The sequence below is a fragment of the Dasypus novemcinctus genome, chromosome 29 (genome assembly GCF_030445035.2).
Source record: "Dasypus novemcinctus isolate mDasNov1 chromosome 29, mDasNov1.1.hap2, whole genome shotgun sequence".
NCBI lineage: Eukaryota > Metazoa > Chordata > Mammalia > Cingulata > Dasypodidae > Dasypus > Dasypus novemcinctus.
This window is the reverse complement of record NC_080701.1, coordinates 22,592,816-22,615,154: the sequence shown is the minus strand read 5'-3', so window position 1 is coordinate 22,615,154 and position 22,339 is coordinate 22,592,816. Positions and strand designations below refer to the sequence as shown.

The following is a 22,339-nucleotide window of genomic DNA, read 5'->3' as shown; positions in this document are numbered from 1 at the left end:
ATGGTACCAGCACAAGAATGGATATATAGACCAATGGAATTGAACTGAAAGCTTAGATATCAACCCTCACATTTGTGGCCACTGATTTTCGACAAGGGGGCAAACACCACTCAATTGGGAAAGAATAGTCTCTTCAACAAATGGTGCTGGGAAACAGATCTCCACTTGCAAAAAAAGGAGGACTCCTACCTCATGACCTCAATTCAAAATGGATCAAAGATCTAAATATAAGACCCAAAACTATGAAACTTCTAAAAGATATATAGTCTTCAGGTCCTTGTGTTAGTCAATGGTTTCTTAGACTTTACACCCAGAGCTCAATCAACAAAACATTAATAAAAAATAGATAAATGGAACCTCATCAAAATTAAAACCTTTTGGACCTCAAAAGACTTTATCATGAAAGTAAAGTAATATTCTATACAATGGGAATAAATATTTGGAAACCGTATGGCTGATAAAGGTGGAATATCCAGAATATATTAAAAAAATCTTTTACCTTAACAATGGAAAGAAAATTTTTTAAAAGGGCAAAGACTTGAATACATCTTACTACAAAGAAGGTATATAAATGGTCAGTAACTACATGAAAAGATGCTCAGAATCATTAGTCATTAGGGGAAAGAAAAACAAAACCAAAATGAAGGGGAAGCAGCTGTGGCTCCATCAGTTGGACTCCTGTCTACCATATGGGAGGACCTGGGTTCGCGTCCCGGGGTCTTCTTGTGAAGGCAGGCTTGCCCGCACACTGCACGGAGCCGCTGGCCCGGGTGCTGCAGAGTGCTGCCTAGCCCACGAATGCCGCAGAGAGCTGACTCAGCAAGGTGACGCAACCAAAAGGGAGACAAGCAAAAACACAGAAGAGCGCACAGCAAATGGACACAGACAGCAGACAGCACACAAAAAGCCACAAGGGAGGGGATAAAAAAACAAAAACAAAATGAGATGCCATTTTACACCCACTAGAATGGTTACTATTTTTTAAAAAAAAGAAAATAACAAGTATTAGAGAGGATGAGGAGAAATAGGAACACTCTTTCATTGCTGGTGGGAATGTAAAATGGTGCATCTTCTGTGAAAAACAGTTCAGTTATTCCTCAGAAAATTATGTATATAATTACCATATGATCTAACAAGCCCGATTCCAGTTATATACCCAAAAGTATTGAAAGCAGGGACTCAAGCAGATATTAACACACCGATGTTCATAGCAGCATTATTCACAATAACCAAAAGGTGAAAGCAACCCAAGTGTCCATCAACAGAAGAATGGATAAACAAAATGTGGTATATACATTGAGTGGAATATTATTCAGCTGTAAAAAGGAACGAAGTTCTCATACATGTGACAACATCGACGAACCCTGAAGACCTCAGTGGAATGAAACAGGCCAGATTCAAAAGGACAAATATCATATGAGCTCACTTTTATGCAATAATTAGAATAAGCAAATTCAAAGGACAGTGTGGCAGCTTGAGATTATTTTATGAGTCCCAAAAAGAGAAAGACTATGCTTGTAAACTAATCTGTTCCTCTGGGTGTGATACCCTTTGATTGCATTGAATTCAGTTGAGGAGCCATTGATCCGATTACTTGATGACATTGCTCTAGGGCTTTCTCTTGGACTACATCAGTGAGGCGTGACTCAAGTTGAGTCCCCACCCAGTGCTGGGTCTAATATAAACAGACTCACTCAGACAGACACAGGAAGAGAGCGCTGCCATTTTTGGTCCTGCCATGTAACAGAGAGGAGAGGCTCAAACAGCTGATACCACGGGGAGAGATGAGCAGTTTGCCTGGTAGCTTACAGCTGAACTTGGGAAGAGAGCAGAGCAGCTGAGACCAATACAGCAGGCACGGAAAGAAACGAGCCCTGTGCCATGAGAGAGAGGACTACAGGATCACGTCAGCAGGAAGCCCCAAGAAACTGGGCCCACGGTGCAGCTCAAGAGGAAAGTGTGAACCCAGAGGAGAAAGCTGAAACCTGGGCAGAGATCGGTGCCACCTTGCTTCACCATGTGGCAAAACACCAGGATCAACAGTCGCTGACTTTATGAGAAAGCATCTCTGATAGTAAGCCTCATTTGGACTTTTCATGACCTTGGAACAGCAAGCTTTTATTCCAAATGAATCCCCTTTATAAAAGCCAACAGATGCAAAGTACCAGAAATTAAAATATGTAATTTGGTGGTGTTAATTATAATATTCCCAATGTTGGACTACCATCACCACCATCCATTACCAAAACTTTTCCATCACCCCAAACAGGAACTCTACCAACTAAGCATTACCTCCTCATTCCGTACACCTGCTATGGTTCCTGGAAACCCGTATTCTATTTTCCGACTGTTTCAGTTCGCCACCAAATTACAGATTTTAAAATAAATACAACATGCATGCTCTTCTCATGCTAAATTTAAAGTAGCAATTTTAAAAATTTAAGGAACTAATAACTGTGTGAAAAGAAGAATGGACACTTACTGCTTTTCAAGTTGAAGAGTGTATGTTATCCCGCTAATTTTGATGACATAAGTTACCTGCAGCAAGGTATTCAGAGAAAGGTAATTACTAAAAAATCCAAATACTTAAAAGAAAAAAGTCAATTTTAAAATAAACTATTTTGAAACATATATACTCTTTCATATGGATGGCATCCTGTATGTCTCAAAATTACGTATACATATACAAGTATATTATATCTTCAGTATTGAAAGAATGATGATTATAATTAAATTTAAATAAAATCAAGGATTTCTAAATCTATTTCAAAACTAAGAGCATCAATCATTACCCTTGATTAAATGAAGATTACACTCAGAAATGCACAGTAATCTTTCAAAAAACTTGAATCTTATCACCTTTCTTCCACATTCCAGTTGCCAGCACAAATAAATTGAAACTAAAGTAATGGAACATAGATACTCATTTAAGACTAAGTGAATTAAGCAGTGCTTCTGGGAGTAAGTCAACTTTCTGTCCTCTTTGGGGATTCCCTCAGCTGTAGGGGATCACTTCATGCAACTTTCACAACTTCCAAGGACAGCCCCCATTAAGTGAGAAGCTCAGTCCAACTCCTGATATTTCTGATGGACATCCAAGCTTCACACTTAATGACTCAATTATCATTTAATGTCTCCTCTCAGTCCTGCTTGCTTCCGCATGTGATAATCACAAGGGCATTCCCTAATAAGCTCAAGAGACTGAACCCAACCTGTGAAATCATAAACCATATGCTTTAATTAACCTTAGCACATGGTTGAGTCTGGTAAATAAAATGTTCCATGTGCATTTGCAAAGAACATGAACTTTGCCATTCAATGAACTTTTGTACGTCATTTTAAAGCTTCTTTGTTGTGTTTTTCAGTCTTCTGTAACCCTACAGCTATTTTTAAAGGTGCCGTGGTATCTTCCACAATTATTATGGATGTGTTTATTTCATTTTTTATTTTATAATATTTTGCCTTACGTATTTTTGAGCTTGTGTAGAGAGCAAATATATTTAATATGGTGATATCTTCCCAATAAATATGATATTTTCATCAATAATTAATGCCCTTTATCTCTAAAAGTACTTTTCCTTAAATTTTGTTAGAGCGGTATCGTTGCACCAGCTTGTTTTTGATGTTTTATTTTTTTCTTTTTAGTTCTGGTCCAGTGAGGTTTATTTTGATGTAATAAGTAGTTTTTTCTTACTATATTCATAAGAAATTGAGACATGCCATTAAGGATAAAATGCAAGCTGTAATTTCCAGTGATTTTACTAATGTAATGATGCCCACCAAATCGATGTATTCCATGATGCATTTTATAACTAATTTGCCATAAACTGTAGGGGAAGAAAACTGATAAAATGTTACTTCTATTATCATCCTTCCTTTATTTTATTGCCTGTGAATAAAAATGGGTAATTTTCCTTATAGATCCTGGATATCAGGTAATGGCATGGTTATACACCCAGTTACTCAAGGCAGAAGACTGGGTTTCAATAAATTCTACTCATATCTCACTAAGTATAACAATAAACATAAAAAATATAATTTCTATACACTGTGGCTTAGCACTTTATTAAATGTTAAGACTTGTAAAGTCATAATATACATATGAGCTAGATATGATTTTATTCTTATACCCATTTTATAATTAAAAGAAATTAAAGATACCAAGAAGTTGGGTTTATCTCAGCTCAGAAGTGCTAGAAATGATGTTGACTAGAAAGCATCAGCTTCCCTAAATGCTTTTCAGTTTTCTCACCATTATCATACAGAGTAATGCATTTTTTAGGGCCCAGCTATTCTCTGCCAAGTTTTTTACTTAGTTTCAATAGTTTATGTGTGAAATCTCTCAGACTTCTAATCTAATCCATCACATAAATAGTTTAAAAAATAGCTTGTCTTATTTTTCAAGCCTTATTTATTTTATATTTCTTTTTCTTGATTTCTATATTGTAAATTACTGAATAAAAATGGAAATAGTGGGCATCCTTTTCTTTTGCTGGCCCTAAAATGGAATGCTCTAAATATTCAAAATATTAAGTATGATATGGTTTTCCTGGTACTGTTTTTGATGCTTAGATCCATTTAAATCACATTTAAGCTGTTCCTCAATGTGTGTGTATGTGTGTGTGTGTATTAATGTGGGAATGACTGTGTGTATTAATGTGGGAGTAATTTTCTAAAATCTACTTTCTGGTTTTATTTTCTCTTCTAGGTTCACTTACTGATTCTTTGCTTAATATGCTAGTGTGGTGAGTTAATTTAATAAATTTTTCTAATATTATAGTACTCTTCCAGACCAGGAAAACTTACTTGATCATAAACGTTTTCCAATAGTTTGCTATTTTTACCTTATTAATATTTTCATATGTGATTAAATATATCTGGAGGATTAGTTAACTTTATATTTTATTCTCTGAAAAAATATACCTATTCTCTTTCCTTAAATATTGTCTAAAACCTTCTGATAAATCCATTTGACTAGTGGGATTTTGTGGGCAACATTTTTAGCCTACAAATTCAAACACTTTCATGAATCAAATCATAATCAGACATTGTGAGATTCTCAGACAAAAGAAATGTGTGTGGGGGGGAAGAAAACAAACACCAAGATGGCAGACTTAAAATAAGCAATAACCATAACTACAGAAAAGGAATTTGACAAAAATTCAATACCCATGTCCTATGTTCTACAAATGCCAGTTAAACTCAAGATGATCATTAGTATCTCCAGTCTTCTATATCCCCATTGAGTCCCCTCTAATTGCTTTATCATTTACTTCTTTCACTTCTGTAAGTTCTGCTTTTCTTTTTGAATGTGCTCTTATTAGACACAAATATCTTTAGGATCATTATGTCTTCTTAATGCCCTAAGCCTTTTATCTTTACAAGAAGCTCCTCTTTATCCTGGAAATATCCTTGCCCAGCCATCTACTTTCTCTGATATTACTTTATTCATGCCAGCTTCCTTATGACTAGGATATTAATGAAATTTTCATCATTCTTGTATTTCAACCCATTTCCATCTTTATAGTTTATCATCATATAATCATGCTATCCCTCATAAGCTATGTGTGCATGTGTGTATTCATCTAAGATCTGTTGGATTTCTTCCTGATATTATGGATACCCAGCTTTACTTTTAGTTAGCGTTTTCCCAATATATGTTTATTGCTCTCTCAAACATTTTAAGCTCTCTGGCAATTTAAATTTCTGGTGTAAGAGTTTTCATACACATAATCATTAGGTTTGGTTTTTTGGGATGTGAAAGAAAGGGAGGGAATCAGACAGACCACTTAGTCTCTGAAAATTTGCATCTCATATTTTCCTCAGAGCTTGCATGTAAAACCATATTTAATGTCATAACAATAGCCTTAACTGTATAAATAAATGAAAAGCCCAATGTTGACACTCATGATCCCTTTATGTGTGTATGTGTGTCGGTGTGTGAGCATGAATATCTCTAAAATTCATTTTGTTCAAATTTACTAAAGATTACAACTTTAAAAACTGGGGTGACTTTTCACTTGCATCAAAACTCCATAGTCTTGGTGATTGTTTGGCAAGATGGGGTCAGTTTAAGTGGGCACTCACCACCTCTCTTACAAAAAAATGGCTAAGAAGGGGCAAGATCCTGCCTGAGTGAGGTGTTTTGGGAACCCACAGAGCTGGAGGCTCCAGGGCATGTATCTGGAGGAACAGGACAAAGAGATAAAAAGCACAAGGGAAAACCATGCGTTTCTTGGCCCGGTGGCTGGAAACTATAAGCAGCTAAGCCCCACCCTCAAGGCAACAAGCCATGGGAACCCCCGATTCCTACCAGCCACCAAGAGAGACAGAGTGTTCACCAGAATTAAGAAGTTCTGGTGAAGGGTGGAGAGGGGTTTCCTTTCTGTGGGTTTGGTTACCTGGACCCCCTCTGAACTTAGGGAGCATACCAGCTGGGACGAGATAGCCCTGGGGAAGAGGAGAGAGACGAATCTGCTTAGGCCGCCTGATTTACCAGCTGACCTGGAAGAGAGGAACTTGGGCTGGGAGATGGTGGAATCAGGCAGTTGACTGGTCCAGTGCTGAAAACTATTCAAAATTGCAACTCCCCTACAAGAGGTGGGCAGTAGGAAGCTCTTAATAACCTTCCAAGGGCCTATTTAGGGTCCCCTGGGAGGAGTGGGCGGTCCGGAAGAGGGTTGAGAATCATTTCTCCATGGTGAGTTCGGATGCCAGGGTCCCATTTGAATTTCAGAAGGGAACTCAACCTGACCAGGAGAGGCGAGGGGGGATCCGATCACACAAGTTATCCTATCCAGCTGCCTGGGAGAGAAAGGGGTAAGAACAGAAAGGAGGCAGGGACTGATAAGCGCCTAATCAGCAGTAATCTCTCCAACTGCAATGAGTCAACCCTGCCCTAGGGTAAGTGACTGGATAGCTCTCTAGGTAACAGACCCAACGAGAAAACTTAGCTCACTGGAGGAGTCTCTTGGAATATACAAGGTCCCTGGCTCAATTCCAGGCTCTCCTTAGAGTAGTGATCCACCGGGTTATCAAACACCCAGCTAATACTTTAGGACAGGGAACACAGAGACATTAGTTTTGTATTAGCTTCTCTTGGGTCTCTTATTTTTCTTTAAAAAGGTTCCTTTCTTTAATTTTAACTTAGTTCACTTGCTAAAACCCAATTCAAAACCTGCAGAGGGCAGGCAGGCTGTAGGGTACTTGATTGATGAACAAGGGCTGCCTGAGAAGCTCCTCAGGGGCATAAGAGGGAAGGCTGTTTTTCCAAAGTTTTTGTTTGATTGCTTGCTTGAGTATTATTTTGTTCTTTTTTTTTTCTTTTTCCCTCTTTCTACCCCCCCCCCCATTTTTTAAGTAGTTGCTGCTGTCTTGTTTCTTATTTGCTGTGTTTCCTCCTTCCTTTGTTTTCCCTTTTTTATATACCAATATCATCTACCTATACTCTTTCTTTTCCTTCCTTCATCTTCCTGTCTTCTGCATTGTTTTTGTTCTTACATTCCCCCTTTCTTTGTTTAGTCTTCAGTTTTTCTTATTTTTATTTCTATCTCCTCTATTCTGTTTCCTTTTATAACTTTTTTTCTTATTGTCTTTTCTCTTTCCCCCTCTTGTTATCATGGCCTTTTTAATTCATTCTAGATATTTCTTCTGTTTGGGTTTTTCATTTCATTGTTTATATCCCACTTGCTTATTCTTATTCCTCTGTACTTCTTACATGAGTTAATTACTCATTTTCCTAGGTATTATAGGGTTCCTCTTCTACTTTGTACTATCATTACTACTTTTTCTCTTCTTACCTCATTTCCTTTCTCTGGCCCTAATCTTTCTTTCAGGGAACAAAGACAACAGCAAGGAAATAGAAAAGGAGGAACGGAGTGTTAAAGAGAGAACTTACCCTGCACACAAAAACAGCAACTAAATAAAACCCTAGAGTAGACAGAGAAACTAATCAACTGAATAAACCCATCAAAATAAGGAAATGCCTAAACACCAACAAAAAATTATAAAGCATACTAAGAAACAGGAAGACATGACCCAGTCCAATGAACAAACTAAATACCAGGAAGAGATACAAACCATTGAACAACTAATCAGAGCTGTCCAAACAAATATCATGAACCAACTTAATGAAGTGAAGGAAGAGATTAAGGATATTAAGAATGGACACAACCAATCCAAGGTCCACAGAGAAAAGGTGGCATTGGAGTGGGAAAAGTGGACATGGTGGCTGATGGGTATGGGGAATGGCAGGAAGAGATGAGATGTGGAGGCGCCTTTGGGACTTGGAGTTGCCCTGGATGGTGCTTCAGGGGCAATCACCGGACATTGTAAATCCTCCCAGGGCCCACTGGATGGAATGGGGGAGAGTGTGGGCCATGATGTAGACCAATGACCATGAGGTGCAGAGATACCCAGAGATGTACTTATCAAATGCAATGGATGTGTCATGATGATGGGAGTGAGTGTTGCTGGGGCGGGAGGGATGCAGTGGGGGTGGTGGGGTTGAATGTTTTAATGTAATATTTTTACAAAATCAATAAAAAAAAAAAGACGACACTGGGAGAACATACTGAAGAAATTGTAAACATACATAAAAAGATAATAATATGAAGGTGATGAAAGGCACAATCCAATAAATAAAAAAGCACTGAAAGCACATACAGCAAAGTTGAACAGGCAGAGGAAAGAATTAGTGATGTGGAAGACAATACATTTAAAATGCCTCTACAATTATAATGGGGAACTTTAATACATCATTATCACCATTAGACAGAACATCTCAACAGAAAATCAATAAAGAAACAAAGTCTTTGAATAATACATTAGAAGATCTGGACCTAACAGACATATACAAAACACTACGCCCAAATACAGCAGGATATACTTTCTTATCGAGTGCACATGGAGCATTCTCCAACATAGACCACATTCTAGGCCATAGAACAACTCTCAATGAATTCAGAAAGATTGAAATTATGCAAAATAATTTCTCTTATCACAATTGAATGAAGCTGGAAATCAGTTAGGGCCAGAGAACCAGATTAGGCACAAAGATATGGAAGTTAAACAACACACTCTTAGACAAACAGTGGGTCAAGGAGAAAATTACAAAAGAAATCAGTAACTACCTTGAAATGAATGAAAATGACAACACAACATATCAAAACCTATGGGATGCAATAAAGCTGTATTGGGAGGGTAATTCATAGCCATAAATGCATATACCAGAAAAGAAGAAAGAGCTAAAATTGAAGACCTAACTGCACACCTAGAGGAATTAGAAAAACAAAAACAACCACAAAGGAAATAGAAAGAAGGAAATAACAAAGATTAGAGCAGAATTAATGAAATAGAAAATTTTTAAAACTCTAGAATAAATAAACAAAACCAAAAGCTGGTTCTTCGAGCGGATCAATAAAATTTAGTTAAATTTAGCTAAAGATGTAAATGACTTACATACAAGGAACTGCACAACACTGTTAAAGGAAATCAAGGAAGACTTAAATAAATGGAAGAATATTCCCTGTTCATGGATGGGAAGACTAAACATTATTAAGATGTCTATCCTACCCAAACTGATCTACAGATTTAATGCAATCCTGATAAAAATCAACAAAGCATTTTTTACCAAATTGGAAAAACTATGAAATTTATTTGAAAGGGCAAGAGGGCCCAAATAGCCAAAGACATACAGAAAAAGAAAAATGAAATGGGAGGAATCACGCTACCTGATTTTAAAATTTACTACAAAAGTTACAGAGGTCAAAATTGCATGGTATTGGCACAAGGATAGACATACCAACCAATGGAAACAAATTGAGAATTCTGAAATAGATCCTATCATATACAGTCATCTGATATTCAACAAGGCTGCCAAGCCCACTCAACTGGAGCGAATGACCTTTTCAATAAATGGTGCTTGGAGAACTGGATATCCATATCCAAAAGAATGAGAGAGGAACACCATCTCACACCTTATACAAAAATCAACTCAGGATGGATCAAATTTTTATATGTAAGAGCTGAGACCATAAAGACCTTGGAAGATAATGTAGGGAAACATCTATAAGACCTTGTAATAGGAAATGGTTTCATGAACTTCACACTCAAAGCACAAGCAGTGAAAGAAAAAAATAGATAAATTGGACCTCCTTAAAATTAAAACCTTTTGCACCTCAAAAGAGTTTATCAAGAAAGTGAAAAGACAGCCTATCTAATGGGAGAAAATAATTGGTATAACCCTATATCTGATAGAAGCCTAATATCCAGCATTTATAAAGAAATCCTATATTTCAAAAAGAAAAAGAAAACCCATTTAAAAATGGGCAAGTGATTTGAACAGACCCTTATCCAAAGAAGAAATACAAATGGCTTAAAAGCACATGAAAAGATGCATTAGGGAAATGCAAATCAAAACTATAATGAGATATCATCATACCCATTAGACTGGTGGCCATTAAAAAAATAGAGGACTACAGGTGATGGAGAGGATGTGGAGGAATGGGAACCCTCATCAACTGTTGGTGGGAATGTAGAAGGGACAGTTTGGCAGTTCCTCAAAAAACTAAATATAGATCTGCCATATGATCCAGCAATTCTCTGCTGGGTATATACCCAGAAGAACTGAAAGTTAGGACAAAAACAGATATGTGCACATCAATGTTCATAGCAGCATTATTCACTATTGCCAAAAGACGGAATCAACCCAAATGCCCATCAACAGATGAATGGATTGACAAAATGTGGCATATACAGACAATGGAATATTACTCAGCTGTAAGAAGGAGTACACTACTAACACACGGAATAACATGGATGAATCTTGAGGACCTTATGTTGAGTGAAGCAAGCCAGGACAAATATTGTATGACCTCACAGATATGAATTAAGCAAATTGAGCAGACTCAGAGAGCTAGAGTCTGGAAAATAGGTTTACAGGAAATAGAAAGGGAGAAGGTTATGAACCAACATCCATATTGGTGAAATCTATGATAAGGTGGAAGTGACTAGTTGTGTAGTGAAGGAATATGACAGAGGTATAGTGATGCTATTGGGTTGGTTGGTGCAAGGTTAACAAGGGGGTAGTGTGGGGAGGGTGGTTTGGACAGTCCATGGAACTGGGTATGGTTGGCGGCGGGAGCAGGTAAACACTGGGGATTTGAGGGTATGTGGTTGAAACTACAATGTAGGGGAAGCTCTTTTGACAAAATGGCAAGGGTTACTCGTTTAGGGAGTTGGATGAAGGGGGGGCATTTGGGATAGGGCATGCCTGGGGCAGTCTTCTAGTGAATGTGTGAGTGATCGTTTTGTCATGGTGTGTTGTATCACTGGGAGGTGACCCACATAATGAGTGGGGAAGAGTTGGACTCTCATCCTGGGAAGGCCAGATATGTTCTCAAAGAGAGGAGTGGGTGTCTTTAAAGAGCATGGGTGTTTCCTAATAGGGAAGGGGGGTGGGAGGAAGGAATAGAGTAAATGGAAGTGGGGGTATTTAGGGAGCAATGGAAGGGTTCTGCATAATCTTGTAATGATGGATACAGGCCAGTTGAATTTCATCAAAAAATTATTAAAGTGTATGATCTAGATTGTAGACCATAATGGAAACAATTGACCAAGATCAGTGGTTATGTTTCAATATTTGTACATTAGTTGTAACAAATGTACCATCCACATATAAAAAGGTTATTGATATGGGAAGGGGGAAAATGGAGAGGATATAGGTTATATGGGAGTCCCCTGTGTTTTGTAGGTGACTTTACTGTGACCTAAAACTCCTTTCAAGATAAAATGGAAAAAAGTAAGACACTGGGGAAGAAAGGGAAAAAATGTTCCTGTACATACATGACAACAGAATATTACAGTGATGAAAGGCACAACATCAAAAAAAATTGTTTTAATATCTCAATTTTAAAATTTTTTTAGGTTTAGTTTTTCTAAATTATTATGTATTTTATTTCTTATGTTTAAACCTATCATTATTATTTCATTTTCCTATTCATTGTATTGGCGATATTATCGGCTTCATTTTTGAGGAAGTTTTTGATGACAGTAAGGTTACAACTGTGGCAGGGGAGGACCATTGGTGTGGGGTGTCAGTGATGGGGGATGCATGAGAAGTTCACCTGGGCATACATATAAGGTACATAAATGTGTTTAAATGTTCATGGGGCATTGTCACAGTGGGTGGAGATTCATACAATAACTGAAAGAATATTGAATTCCCATCCTGGGGAGCTCTGCCACAATCCCTAATGAAACAGCAACAATCTCCCAAGAGCAGGGCAATGACTAGTGAAGAAGGATTGCCCATTGATGGGCCCTGATAGTAACAATTATCCTTATGAGACTTTGCTCTTGAAATTGCAACTTGGGTTAGTGCTGTAGGGTGCCTACGAGTTACCTCCTGAGAGCCTCCATGATGCTCAAATGTGGCTTCTCTCTAAGCCAAACGCTGCATATAAATGCATTACCTTCCCTCCAGTGTGGGACATTACTCCCGGGGATTAGCCCTCCTGGCACAGAGGGATTACTACCAAACACTAACAAGCAATGCAAGTGGAAAGAGACCTTGACTACAAAAGGGGGAAAAGGTAAGGACAAATGAGTATATGTGGCTAAAAGACTTCAAAGTGAGTTGGGAGGTCATGCCAGAGGTAACGCTTATATACATCTTAACAGGATCTCATAGGCAGCAGACATGGCCCAGTGGTTAGGGTGTCCGTCTACCAAAATGGGAGCTCTGTGGTTCAAACCCCAGGCCTCCTTGACCCATGTGGAGCTGGCCCATGAGCAGTGCTGATGTGTGCAAGGAGTGCCCTGCCATGCAGGGGTGTCCTCCACTTAGGGGAGCCCCACACGCAAGAAGTGCACCCTGGAAGGAGAGCCGCCCAGTGCAAAAGAAAGTGCAGTCTGCCCAGGAATGGTGCCGCACACACAGAGAGCTGACACAACAAGATGATGCAACAAAAAGAAACACAGATTCCCATGCCGCTGACAACAATAGAAGCAGACAAAGAAGAACATGAAGCAAAATAGACACAGAGAGCAGACAACTGGGGCAGGGGAAGGGGAAGGGGAGAGAAATAAATAAATAAATAAATAAATCTTTTAAAAAAAAAACAGGATCTCATAGACTGCCAAAGTAGATACTACCCCAAACAGTGGGCCTCCTGTGGACTCTGGAGACACCCAGGTCCTATGGTGTGACTTCTCTCCACATAGCTCTTCTGTCCCTTCCATTTGAAACTATAGTTGGTGCTGGAGTTGGTAGGTGTAGACCCAAGAGACTTGACTCTTTGAGCTGTCCATGTGCCACCTGGACCCCTAGCCTCAGCAGAGTTACAACAACTACTCTCCAGTTCATTGGATTCTCCCAGAACAACTAACAAGGAGGTGAGGATGGACAACCACCATACCCAGGATCTGAGAGAGTCTACAACTGCAAGCAAGGGAGTTCCATCTATCAGCCATATGGGATTGAGGCACCCCTCTCAATTAGATGTGGAGTGGGCATTACCATCCCAGAATCCTCTGATTGGGGAATAAAATACAGACTAGCGTGGACTTACCGGTATTCTTCTATAGACTTATTGGTATTCTGGAACTGGAAGAAATTATATCACTAATGTGGATAATGGCCACTGGAGACAGAGAGAGGGAAGAAGAGTTGTAATATGGGGGAATTTTGGGGACTTGGAACTGTCCTGAATGACATTGCAATGGCTGATAACGGTTATTATATATCCTGCCATAACCTACAGAATTGAGTGGGAGAGAGTGTAAACTACAATATAAACTATAATCCATGCTGTGTAGCAATGTTCCCAATATGTTAATTGCTTGCAATGAATACACCGCACTAATGAAAGAAGTTGTTAATGTGGGGAAGGGTGGGAGGTGGGGAGTGGGGCATATGGGAATCCCCTACATTTTTGTGTGTAACATTTTGTGTAATCTAAGTATCTTTTTAAAAAATAATAAATATATATTTTTAAAACTCTGTAGTGTCTGTATTTAATTTAAAATATACCTACTCAACTATTTTAATCTGATTAAAAATAAACTTCCATTTTCACAAATGATATATACTATACATACATCTATGGACATGTATAGTATACATGCCTATCTACACATAGGCATCTATGGACATGAAGTTTATTTTATATTGTTATTTTAAAATGGTACAAAATAAATTAGTATGATTTCACTTGTACAAGAATAAATGTTTAAATGTACAGTTTTTAAAATACAAAACCGTCCAGTAGACTCTACATCATTTAAAGTGATATGAATTTTAAGCTTTTTTTTTTTTGCATGATAATTTTCATATACTACTTGAGAATTAAAAGAAATAAATACTGGAATATTTGGCTCCCATTATAACACAGCAGCTATGAGCATTGATACATAATTTCGCAAATGATACGTATAAATTTATTTGGGTCATGTAGTCCTGTACAAACAAAACAAATCAAACACAAAATATATTAAGAGGAAAGTGATTTGTTAATTACATGCATTTCTGAAACTTCGCCGTGGCTGGCGTTGGCCCGTGTCTTCCGTGGCATTATAATTTGGAGCAGTGGTGTCTGAGCCTCTGTAGGGAGCAAAAGGAATAGGCATATTTTCCAGCATAAAGCAGCTTTCTTGCTCTCCTTTCCCTTATTGTCGCATCTCTCGTCACTCTGTCATCCTCCAATCACACGCATACACCAAAATGACTCCAGACAGAGGCCCCTCTAGAAGCAGGACCGGGGCTCGTCCTCTGTCCAGACATGCACTTTGCGGCCTCTTGCCCGCAGCCCCGGGCAGGGAAAGTGCCCCAGGACCCCACCCAGACCCCTCCGTCCCCAGCTCCCCATTGCTCGGCCTCTGGGGCAAGGTCGGGGAAGGGACCTGGGGGACACACGAGTCTGCTCCAAGTTCTCCACCCACGGGGCTCGGCCGCTCGTCATCCTCCCCGGCCCGGGCCGCGCTCCCTGCCCATCCGAAGCCTCCACTTACCGAGGCCCGCGGTGGTCAGCGGGCCGAGACCGGCGAGGAACAGCAGGAGGATCAGCATTGCGCCGAGGGCGCCGGCCTGGCCACAGGGACGGCTGTTGGGGGCGCAACGGCTGCGGCGCGCGGGCGCGGGGGCTCGAGGGGGGCGGCGGCCACCCCCCGCCCCGCGGGAGCCCCGCGGCCCCCCGGAGGGAGAAGGAGTCCAAGGCCCCAGGGGCGCTGCCCCAGCCGGTCCCACGGGAAGGCCCGCGGGCGCTGCGCTTGGGCGCGCACGGGCTTCGGTTTCAAGCTTTAAGTTAGGATCTGAACTGCCCTGCACAGTAGCCTGAGAGCGTGCTTTCTCCGCGTGGGTTAAGCCATTTGCTGGTAACGTCTTGGTAATATTGATTCCCCTCGTCACAGCTTTCTGGCACAGTGGATGAGTTACTGTAGTGAAGAAATACAGGAAAATAGAAATACACTATTTTAGTGGTCATGGCCTATTTTAATCAGATCTGACTTGGGATAGCTGCCTTAAGCCTGAGCCGGAAACATACACAGTGATTTTAAAATCCTGTAAAAAAATAATTCTAAATCAATTCTATTGTAGATAAGTTGGTTTCTTCAAAAACTCTTTGGTTAAGGATACCAAATAAGTTAAATATAAATGTGTGTGTTTCAGTCTCTCAGTATTTTAAATATCAGACCAAGTCACGACTATGAGATGACCCTTGTAGAAACTACAAAAATCCATTTATCCTGTTGTGTATAATTTTGTTTCTTGGGAAAACTTATGGCTAAGGAGACTCAATAAAAGGCTAAATATAAACCTTTTTTTTTTCCTCCTCAGTATGCATTGAAATTCAGTAGAGTTGACTTGGAAAAATCTTATTTTAAGGCTTAACATACAGGTGGGTGATTTGTTTAGCTTCAATTTTGCAAGGAATTTTTGGCCAGACATTCTTAAATTGTCCTTGCACGAAATAATTGTGCTTGGATTCCTTAAATGCAATATTTATATACAAAAGCAAATAACTATTGTATCCGATTAATTTGTAAAAGGAAACAAAAGAAAAATAATATATAAACTGGTATTTTAAAATATTTTTTCATACTTTTACTAAGGCTTTTTTAGTGTTTATCAGAAAATATTTGTGCAAGGAGCAAACAATAATTAAAAGAAAATTTAACCTCAAATAGCAATTCTACATATTTTACTAAAATATTTATATTCTAATCATTTGGGTTTTGTTGGGATGTATTGTATGCCATATTCATTTAATGTATTTGAATATTTCTATATACCTTGAAATCTATATTTAATCTTTTTTGCCAAACCATATGAAAAGTGATGGAATTAAACATATCATGATTTATTGTGTTGCTCTTAAAGTACAATGACCTCTTGATTGCCTATAACCTGGAGAAATTTTTGGAGTCTATTTATGTTACAGAAGGCTAATTATTCAGTTTGCATGACTGGTATTGACTGTTCATTTTTAAATGGACATGACTTATAGTCATTCATGTCATTTTAATTTAATTTAAATTTTATATTTTACATTCCTACTACATGCCTAGCACTAGGCATAGAATACTAAAATATGTGTGATATTCTTGTCTCCAAGTACTATCTCAATTCTAGTAATATATACAAATGTTAATTCTATAGCATTCTACTCCATTTCCCCCTTTTATGGTAATATTGTAATAGATATTACATCTATTAATGTAACAACCTCAATGATACATTGTAATTATTACTCTATCATCTGTCATCATTTCCTTAGCCTTTACAGCTTTCCTTCCATTAAACTTTTCCCGGCCCTTATTGGCAAATATATTACATGTACATTACATTTCTATATGTCATAATCCCAGCAATACGCTATATACATACTATTTTATACAATTGTTTCTTTAAATAGGTTGAGAGAAGAAAGGAAAAATATGTATTTATACTGTCTTTTTTAATAACATAATTAACTTTACCAGAACTCTTTGTTTCTTCATGTAGATTCAAATTACTGTATAGGGACACTTGCTTTCACCCTGAAGAATTTCCCTTAGTATTCCTTGTAAGGCAAGTATGCCTGTGACAAATTCTCTCCACTTTTTTGTTGTTGTTGTTTCCCCTAGAAGGTATTTTGCTTTAATTTTTGAAATATAGCTTTGTTGGGTTTTTTTCTTCAAGCAATTTTAATATGTTATCCATTGTTTTTCAGCCTACATTGTATCTACGAGAACTCAGCTGTAAATATTCTTGGGATTTCCTTGCAAGTAACCAGTCATTTTTTTCCCTTGTTGTTTGTGACAGTGTGAAATTTTGTGACACCCAGAAAATATCATGTTCTTTTAATTAAGCCATTCCTGTGGGTGTGGGATGCTTTGGTTGCATTAGATTCATTTAATGGATGTTTTGATTAGATTACTTTAGCACGTAAGATTGGATACATCAATGAGGCATGACCCAGGTCGGGTCTTTGCCTTCTTGCTTGGGTCCTGTATAAACAGAGAACTGAAAGCAGAAACACACAGAGAAAGAGAGCCACCATTTAGACCCTGCCATCTGAGAAAAAGAAAGAGGATTCAAGGATCAGTTAGAGCTGCGAGAGAGGTGAGAGAAACCCTGAGAGGCTGAAAGAGAGGCCAGAGGCTGGAATCAACAGAGCACAGAGGCACAGAAAGAGCCCCTGAGAGACTACGCATGGAGCAGCTCAAAGCTGAAGAGATAAGCCATGTCATGTGCTGGATTGCCCAAAACTGAGCTTGAGGAGGAAAAGGCAGAGACCCAGATGTAGAGCCACCATACTGCCTTGCCACATGACAGGACTCCAGGATCTGTCAGCAGCCAACCTTTGGTGAAACAGCATCTCTGACAATACCTTGATTTGGACATTTTCACAGCCTCAGAACTGTAATCAACCCCATTATAAAATCCAATCCATTTCTGGTAATTTTACATTGGCAGCCTTAGCAAACTAAAACAGAAATTGGTACCAGGAGAGTGGGGGTGCTACAGATGCAAATACCAAAAATGTTGGAATGATTTTATAAATGGGTAATGGTAGATTTTGGAGGAATTGTGAGATGTGTGACAGAAAAGACCCAGATTGCTTTGAAGAGACTGTTGGTAGGAATATGGACCCTAAAGTTAATTCTTTATAATAAAACCCCATCATTAAAGCTAATGCATTTCTGGTAATTTTGCATTGCCAGCTTTACAAACTAAAAAACTGCTTTCATGATTTTCTCCTTCTCTGTGACTTTTTCATATTTATTATGATATAGCTGTTTGTGTAGCTCTTTGTGTATATGCTATTTGTAGTTTGATGAGTTTCTGGATATGTAGGTTATTTTTAAATAATCTTTGGGAATTTTCAGAGATTATTTCTTTGAATACTCTTTCTACAATTTTTCTCCATTTTTGTACTCCTACCACATGTATGTTGGTACACCTAATTGTGCCCCACATTTTATTATGCATCTCTTCATTTTCCTTCATTCTCTTTTCTCAGCCTGAATTTAATTGGATCAGACTATAGATCAAATTATGCCCCACCAATAAAACAATCAGCCAGCAATTCATGGAGGCTAACAACAGGATATGATAACAGAGGAGACATAAATAAAAGACATTCAGAGTAATACCTGCTAAAATCATTGTCATTCCAGTGTGGTTGTGCACATGCCCAAGGCTGGTTCTTCTGAAGAGTGACACCAGAGGCATGGAAAATAAACTTCAATAAAATTTGTTTTTTCAAACAAACAAACAAACTACAGCAAGCTCCTGGGGGGGGGGAGGGGTTAATATCCAGAGTTACTAAAATATATTATTTAAAATTTCAAAAAATATTAGAGACTTGCAAAGAAAGAGGAATATGAGACCCACACATAGGGGGAAAAGGCAGTCAGCAAAACTTTCTATGAGAGAAAGGATATCAGAATTATCAGACAAAGATTTCAAAACTGCTATTAAAACTTGTTAAAGGGAGGAGGCAGGGCAAGATGGCATCTTAGTAAGTACACCATCATCATCTCTTACAAAGGACAGGCTATGTGGTGACGGAGTCCTGCTGGAGCAGGCTGTTTCAGAAACCTGCAGGGCAGGAGGTGTCTGGACATTGATCTCGAGAGACTACAGCAAAATTGGTGTTTGCTCAAGGTAGAACTGCGAGCTTCTAAGACAACGCAGAAAGAAGCCATGGGAAGGTAAATCCCTTCCCCCTAGGGCTAAGAGCCCTGGCATTCACTGAGAACTGCTGGTGATGGGGCAGAGTTTCCAAGCCCTGTGTTTCCCAAATGCTTGAATCTCAAACCTGTGTCCCCTGAATCCCCACAGCCCACGTTTCACAGATCTACATACCCTGAGTCCACATTCTCCCAGGCCTCTGTTTCCTGAGCCCACACACCCAGAAATCCGGCATTGCCCTAGTCCTTCGGTCTCAGACTAACTCTGGAAGTGGGAGAGTTTAGGTGGGAGGTGCAGAGGGACCAAGGAGGGCAGGTTTAATTTTCTGGTCCCTTCCTTTTATTGAGTATGGAGGAGCATATTAGCTGACTTGGGGAGAGCCTAGGAAGAGAGGAGAGGCAAATCTGGTGAGAGAGCCCAATTTACCTAAATGCGCTAGGATAGGAAACTTCATCTGGGAGAAGGTGGAGTCAAAAATTAACTAGCCCCTTTATAGCACACCTAAGGGAGAGGGACAGTAGGACGTGCTTTACAGGCTTCCAATAGCATATTTAGAGTTCCTGGCAAGGGATGGGTGCTCTCTCAAGAAATTAAGAGTCATTATATTGTCAGGTGAGTTGGTTCACCAGAACCCCTTTGAATTTCCTACAGGAGCCCTCACGCAGCCTTCCTGCTGCCTTGGAAAAGAGGGAAGTGAGGAAGGGAGAAATAGGGAAGGTCAGACTCCTAAGCAGTTTATTCAATTGCAAAGAGGATTCTTTGCCCGAGGCCTTGTCTGTCTTTTTTGTTGGTTTGTTTTCTTGTTTTTTCTTCCTCTTTATCCCCCCCACTGCCCTTTTTTCTCCCTTCTCTTTTTCTTGCTCTGCATTTTTTTCTTCTCTCTTTCTTTCTCCTCTTTTTTTCTTTTTTCTTTTTTTATATTAGTGCTGCAGGCAACAGTTCTTATGTGCTGTGCGCACTCATCCTCAATTTTCTCTTTTCTATGTGTACTGATTTTGGCGACCAGTGCTATCCCCTTTCCTTTACATCATTCTCTCCTCCATCATTTATTGTTTCTCTTACATTCCACCTCTCTCTGTTTAACCTCCAATATTTCTGACTTTTTAACTCTAATACCTCTAATCTGTTTTCTATCATTTATTCACTCTTTGTTATTGTCCTCTCTTTTCTTTTTCCCTCTCTCCTGACCACACTGACCTTTTAATTCATAGTATATTCCTCCCCATATTCAGTTTAATATCTCATTATAGGTACTCCACTTTTTATGGTTATAACTATATGCAGCTTATTATGAGTTCTATATCCATTCTCCCAGATCTCACATGGTTCTTCTGCTAACACTCACTATCAATACTACTATTATATTTTTCTTTTCTTACCCCTTTTGCTTTCTCTGACACTAATATTTTCCTTCAAGGGAAGTTAGCTAACAACAAGGAAATAGAATAAGAAGAAAAAAGAGACAAAAAAAGACCTAACACATACACAAAAGCAAAAACTAATAAAACCCCAAGATATGACAAAGAAGATAATCAACAGAATAAATAAACCCATCAAGATAAAATAATGACCAGACAACAACAAAAAACTACAGACCATACCAATAATCAGGAAAACATGGCCCAATACAATGAACAAACTAAAAACCAGGAAGAGAAATGGAACATTGAATAAGTAAAGAAAGCTCTCAAAACATGTATCATGGACCAATTCAATGAAATAAAGGAAGAGATTAAGCATATTAAGAAAACTCTTGGAGAGCATACAAAAGAAATTGTGATCATGCACAAAAAGATCACAGATATGATGGGTATCAATAGCACAATCCAAGAAATCAAAAATACACTCTCAGCAAATAACAGCAGATCTGAAGAGGCAGAGGGAAGAATTAGTGATGTGGAAGACAGTACATCTGAAATCAAACAGATAGTAAAATTAATCTATAAAAAGAGAGAAAAAGTCCACCAGGGACTTAGGGACCGGAATGACAATGCAAAATGCAAAAACATAAGCATTACAGGCATCCCAGGAGAAGAGAAGGGAAAGGGAACAGAAGAGGTGTTGGAGGAAACAATGGCTGAAAACTTTCTGAACCTATTGAGGGAGATGCATGTACATGTCCAGGAAGCACAACGTGCCCCAAACAGCATAAATCCCAACAGGTCTAACCCAAGACATATACTTGTCAAAGTATCCAATGCACACAAGACAAAGAGAAAATAATAAAAGCAGCAAGAGAAAAGAGAACCATCACATACAAGGGAGGCTCCATAAGATTAAGTGCTCATCTCTCATCTGAAACCATGGAGGCAAGAAGGCAGTGGCATGACATAGTCAAGGTACTAAAAGAAAAGAATTTCCAACCAAGAATACTCTATCCAGCAAAGTTAGCATTCACAAATGATGGAGAGTTCAAAATATTCACAGATAAATAGAAACTAAGAGAGTATGCCAACAAGAAACCTGCCCTTCAAGAAATACTAAAGGGAGTTCTGCAGGAGAATAGAAAAAAAAAAAACAGGAGAGAGGGTTGGAGGAGAGTGTAAGAACAACTAAAACTACAAAAGGAGGGGAAAAAATCAAACAAATAAGATGAACACAAACCCAAAGAAAATATGGCTAATATAAGTAATTCCTTGAAAGTAATAACACTAAATGTCAATGGATTAAACTCACCTGTTAAGAGACACAGATTGGAAGATTGGATAAGGAAATATGACCCATCTATATGTTGTTTACAAGAAACTCATATTAGACCCAGGGATTCAAGAAGATTGAAAGTGAATGGCTGGAAAAAAATATTACAGGCAAACAATAACCAAAAAAGGCCAGGTAGAGTTACATTAATATCCAACAAAATAGACTTTAAATGCACAAGTGTTGTGAGACACAAAGATGGACACTATATATTAGTGAAAGGGATAATCTTTCAAGAAGAAAGAACAATCATAAACATGTACGCCCCTAACAAGGATGCCTCCAAATACATGATGCAAACACTGGAGAAACTAAGTAAAGGAATAGATGCCTCTACATTTATAGTGGGGGACTTTAAAACACCACTATCACCATTGGACAGAACATCTCAAAAGAGAGTCAATAAAGGAACAAAGACTTTGAACAATATATTAGAGGATCTGGACCTAATACACATATACAGAA

General features: G+C 38.6%; 1 protein-coding gene across 5 annotated transcripts in view; it reads right to left on the bottom strand.

Annotated features, from left to right (window-relative positions):
* The window catches only part of LOC131276544 (A disintegrin and metallopeptidase domain 3-like), a 125,550-nt gene extending 110,456 nt beyond the window's left edge, over positions 1-15,094 (bottom strand). For 4 of the 5 annotated variants that reach the window (XM_058289829.1, XM_071212666.1, XM_058289832.1 and 1 more), the window contains exons 1-3: positions 15,010-15,094; positions 14,520-14,602; positions 2,483-2,538 (exon numbers count right to left, since the gene is read on the bottom strand). In XM_058289829.1, coding sequence (XP_058145812.1) covers positions 2,483-2,538; positions 14,520-14,602; positions 15,010-15,067 — 197 coding nt within the window. In that variant the 5' untranslated portion in view covers positions 15,068-15,094. Of the gene's footprint in view, positions 1-2,482; positions 2,539-14,519; positions 14,603-14,901; positions 14,924-15,009 lie in introns of those variants that run through there. The other variant, XM_071212667.1, reaches the window with a different exon arrangement.
* Positions 15,095-22,339: the final 7,245 nt, after the last annotated feature.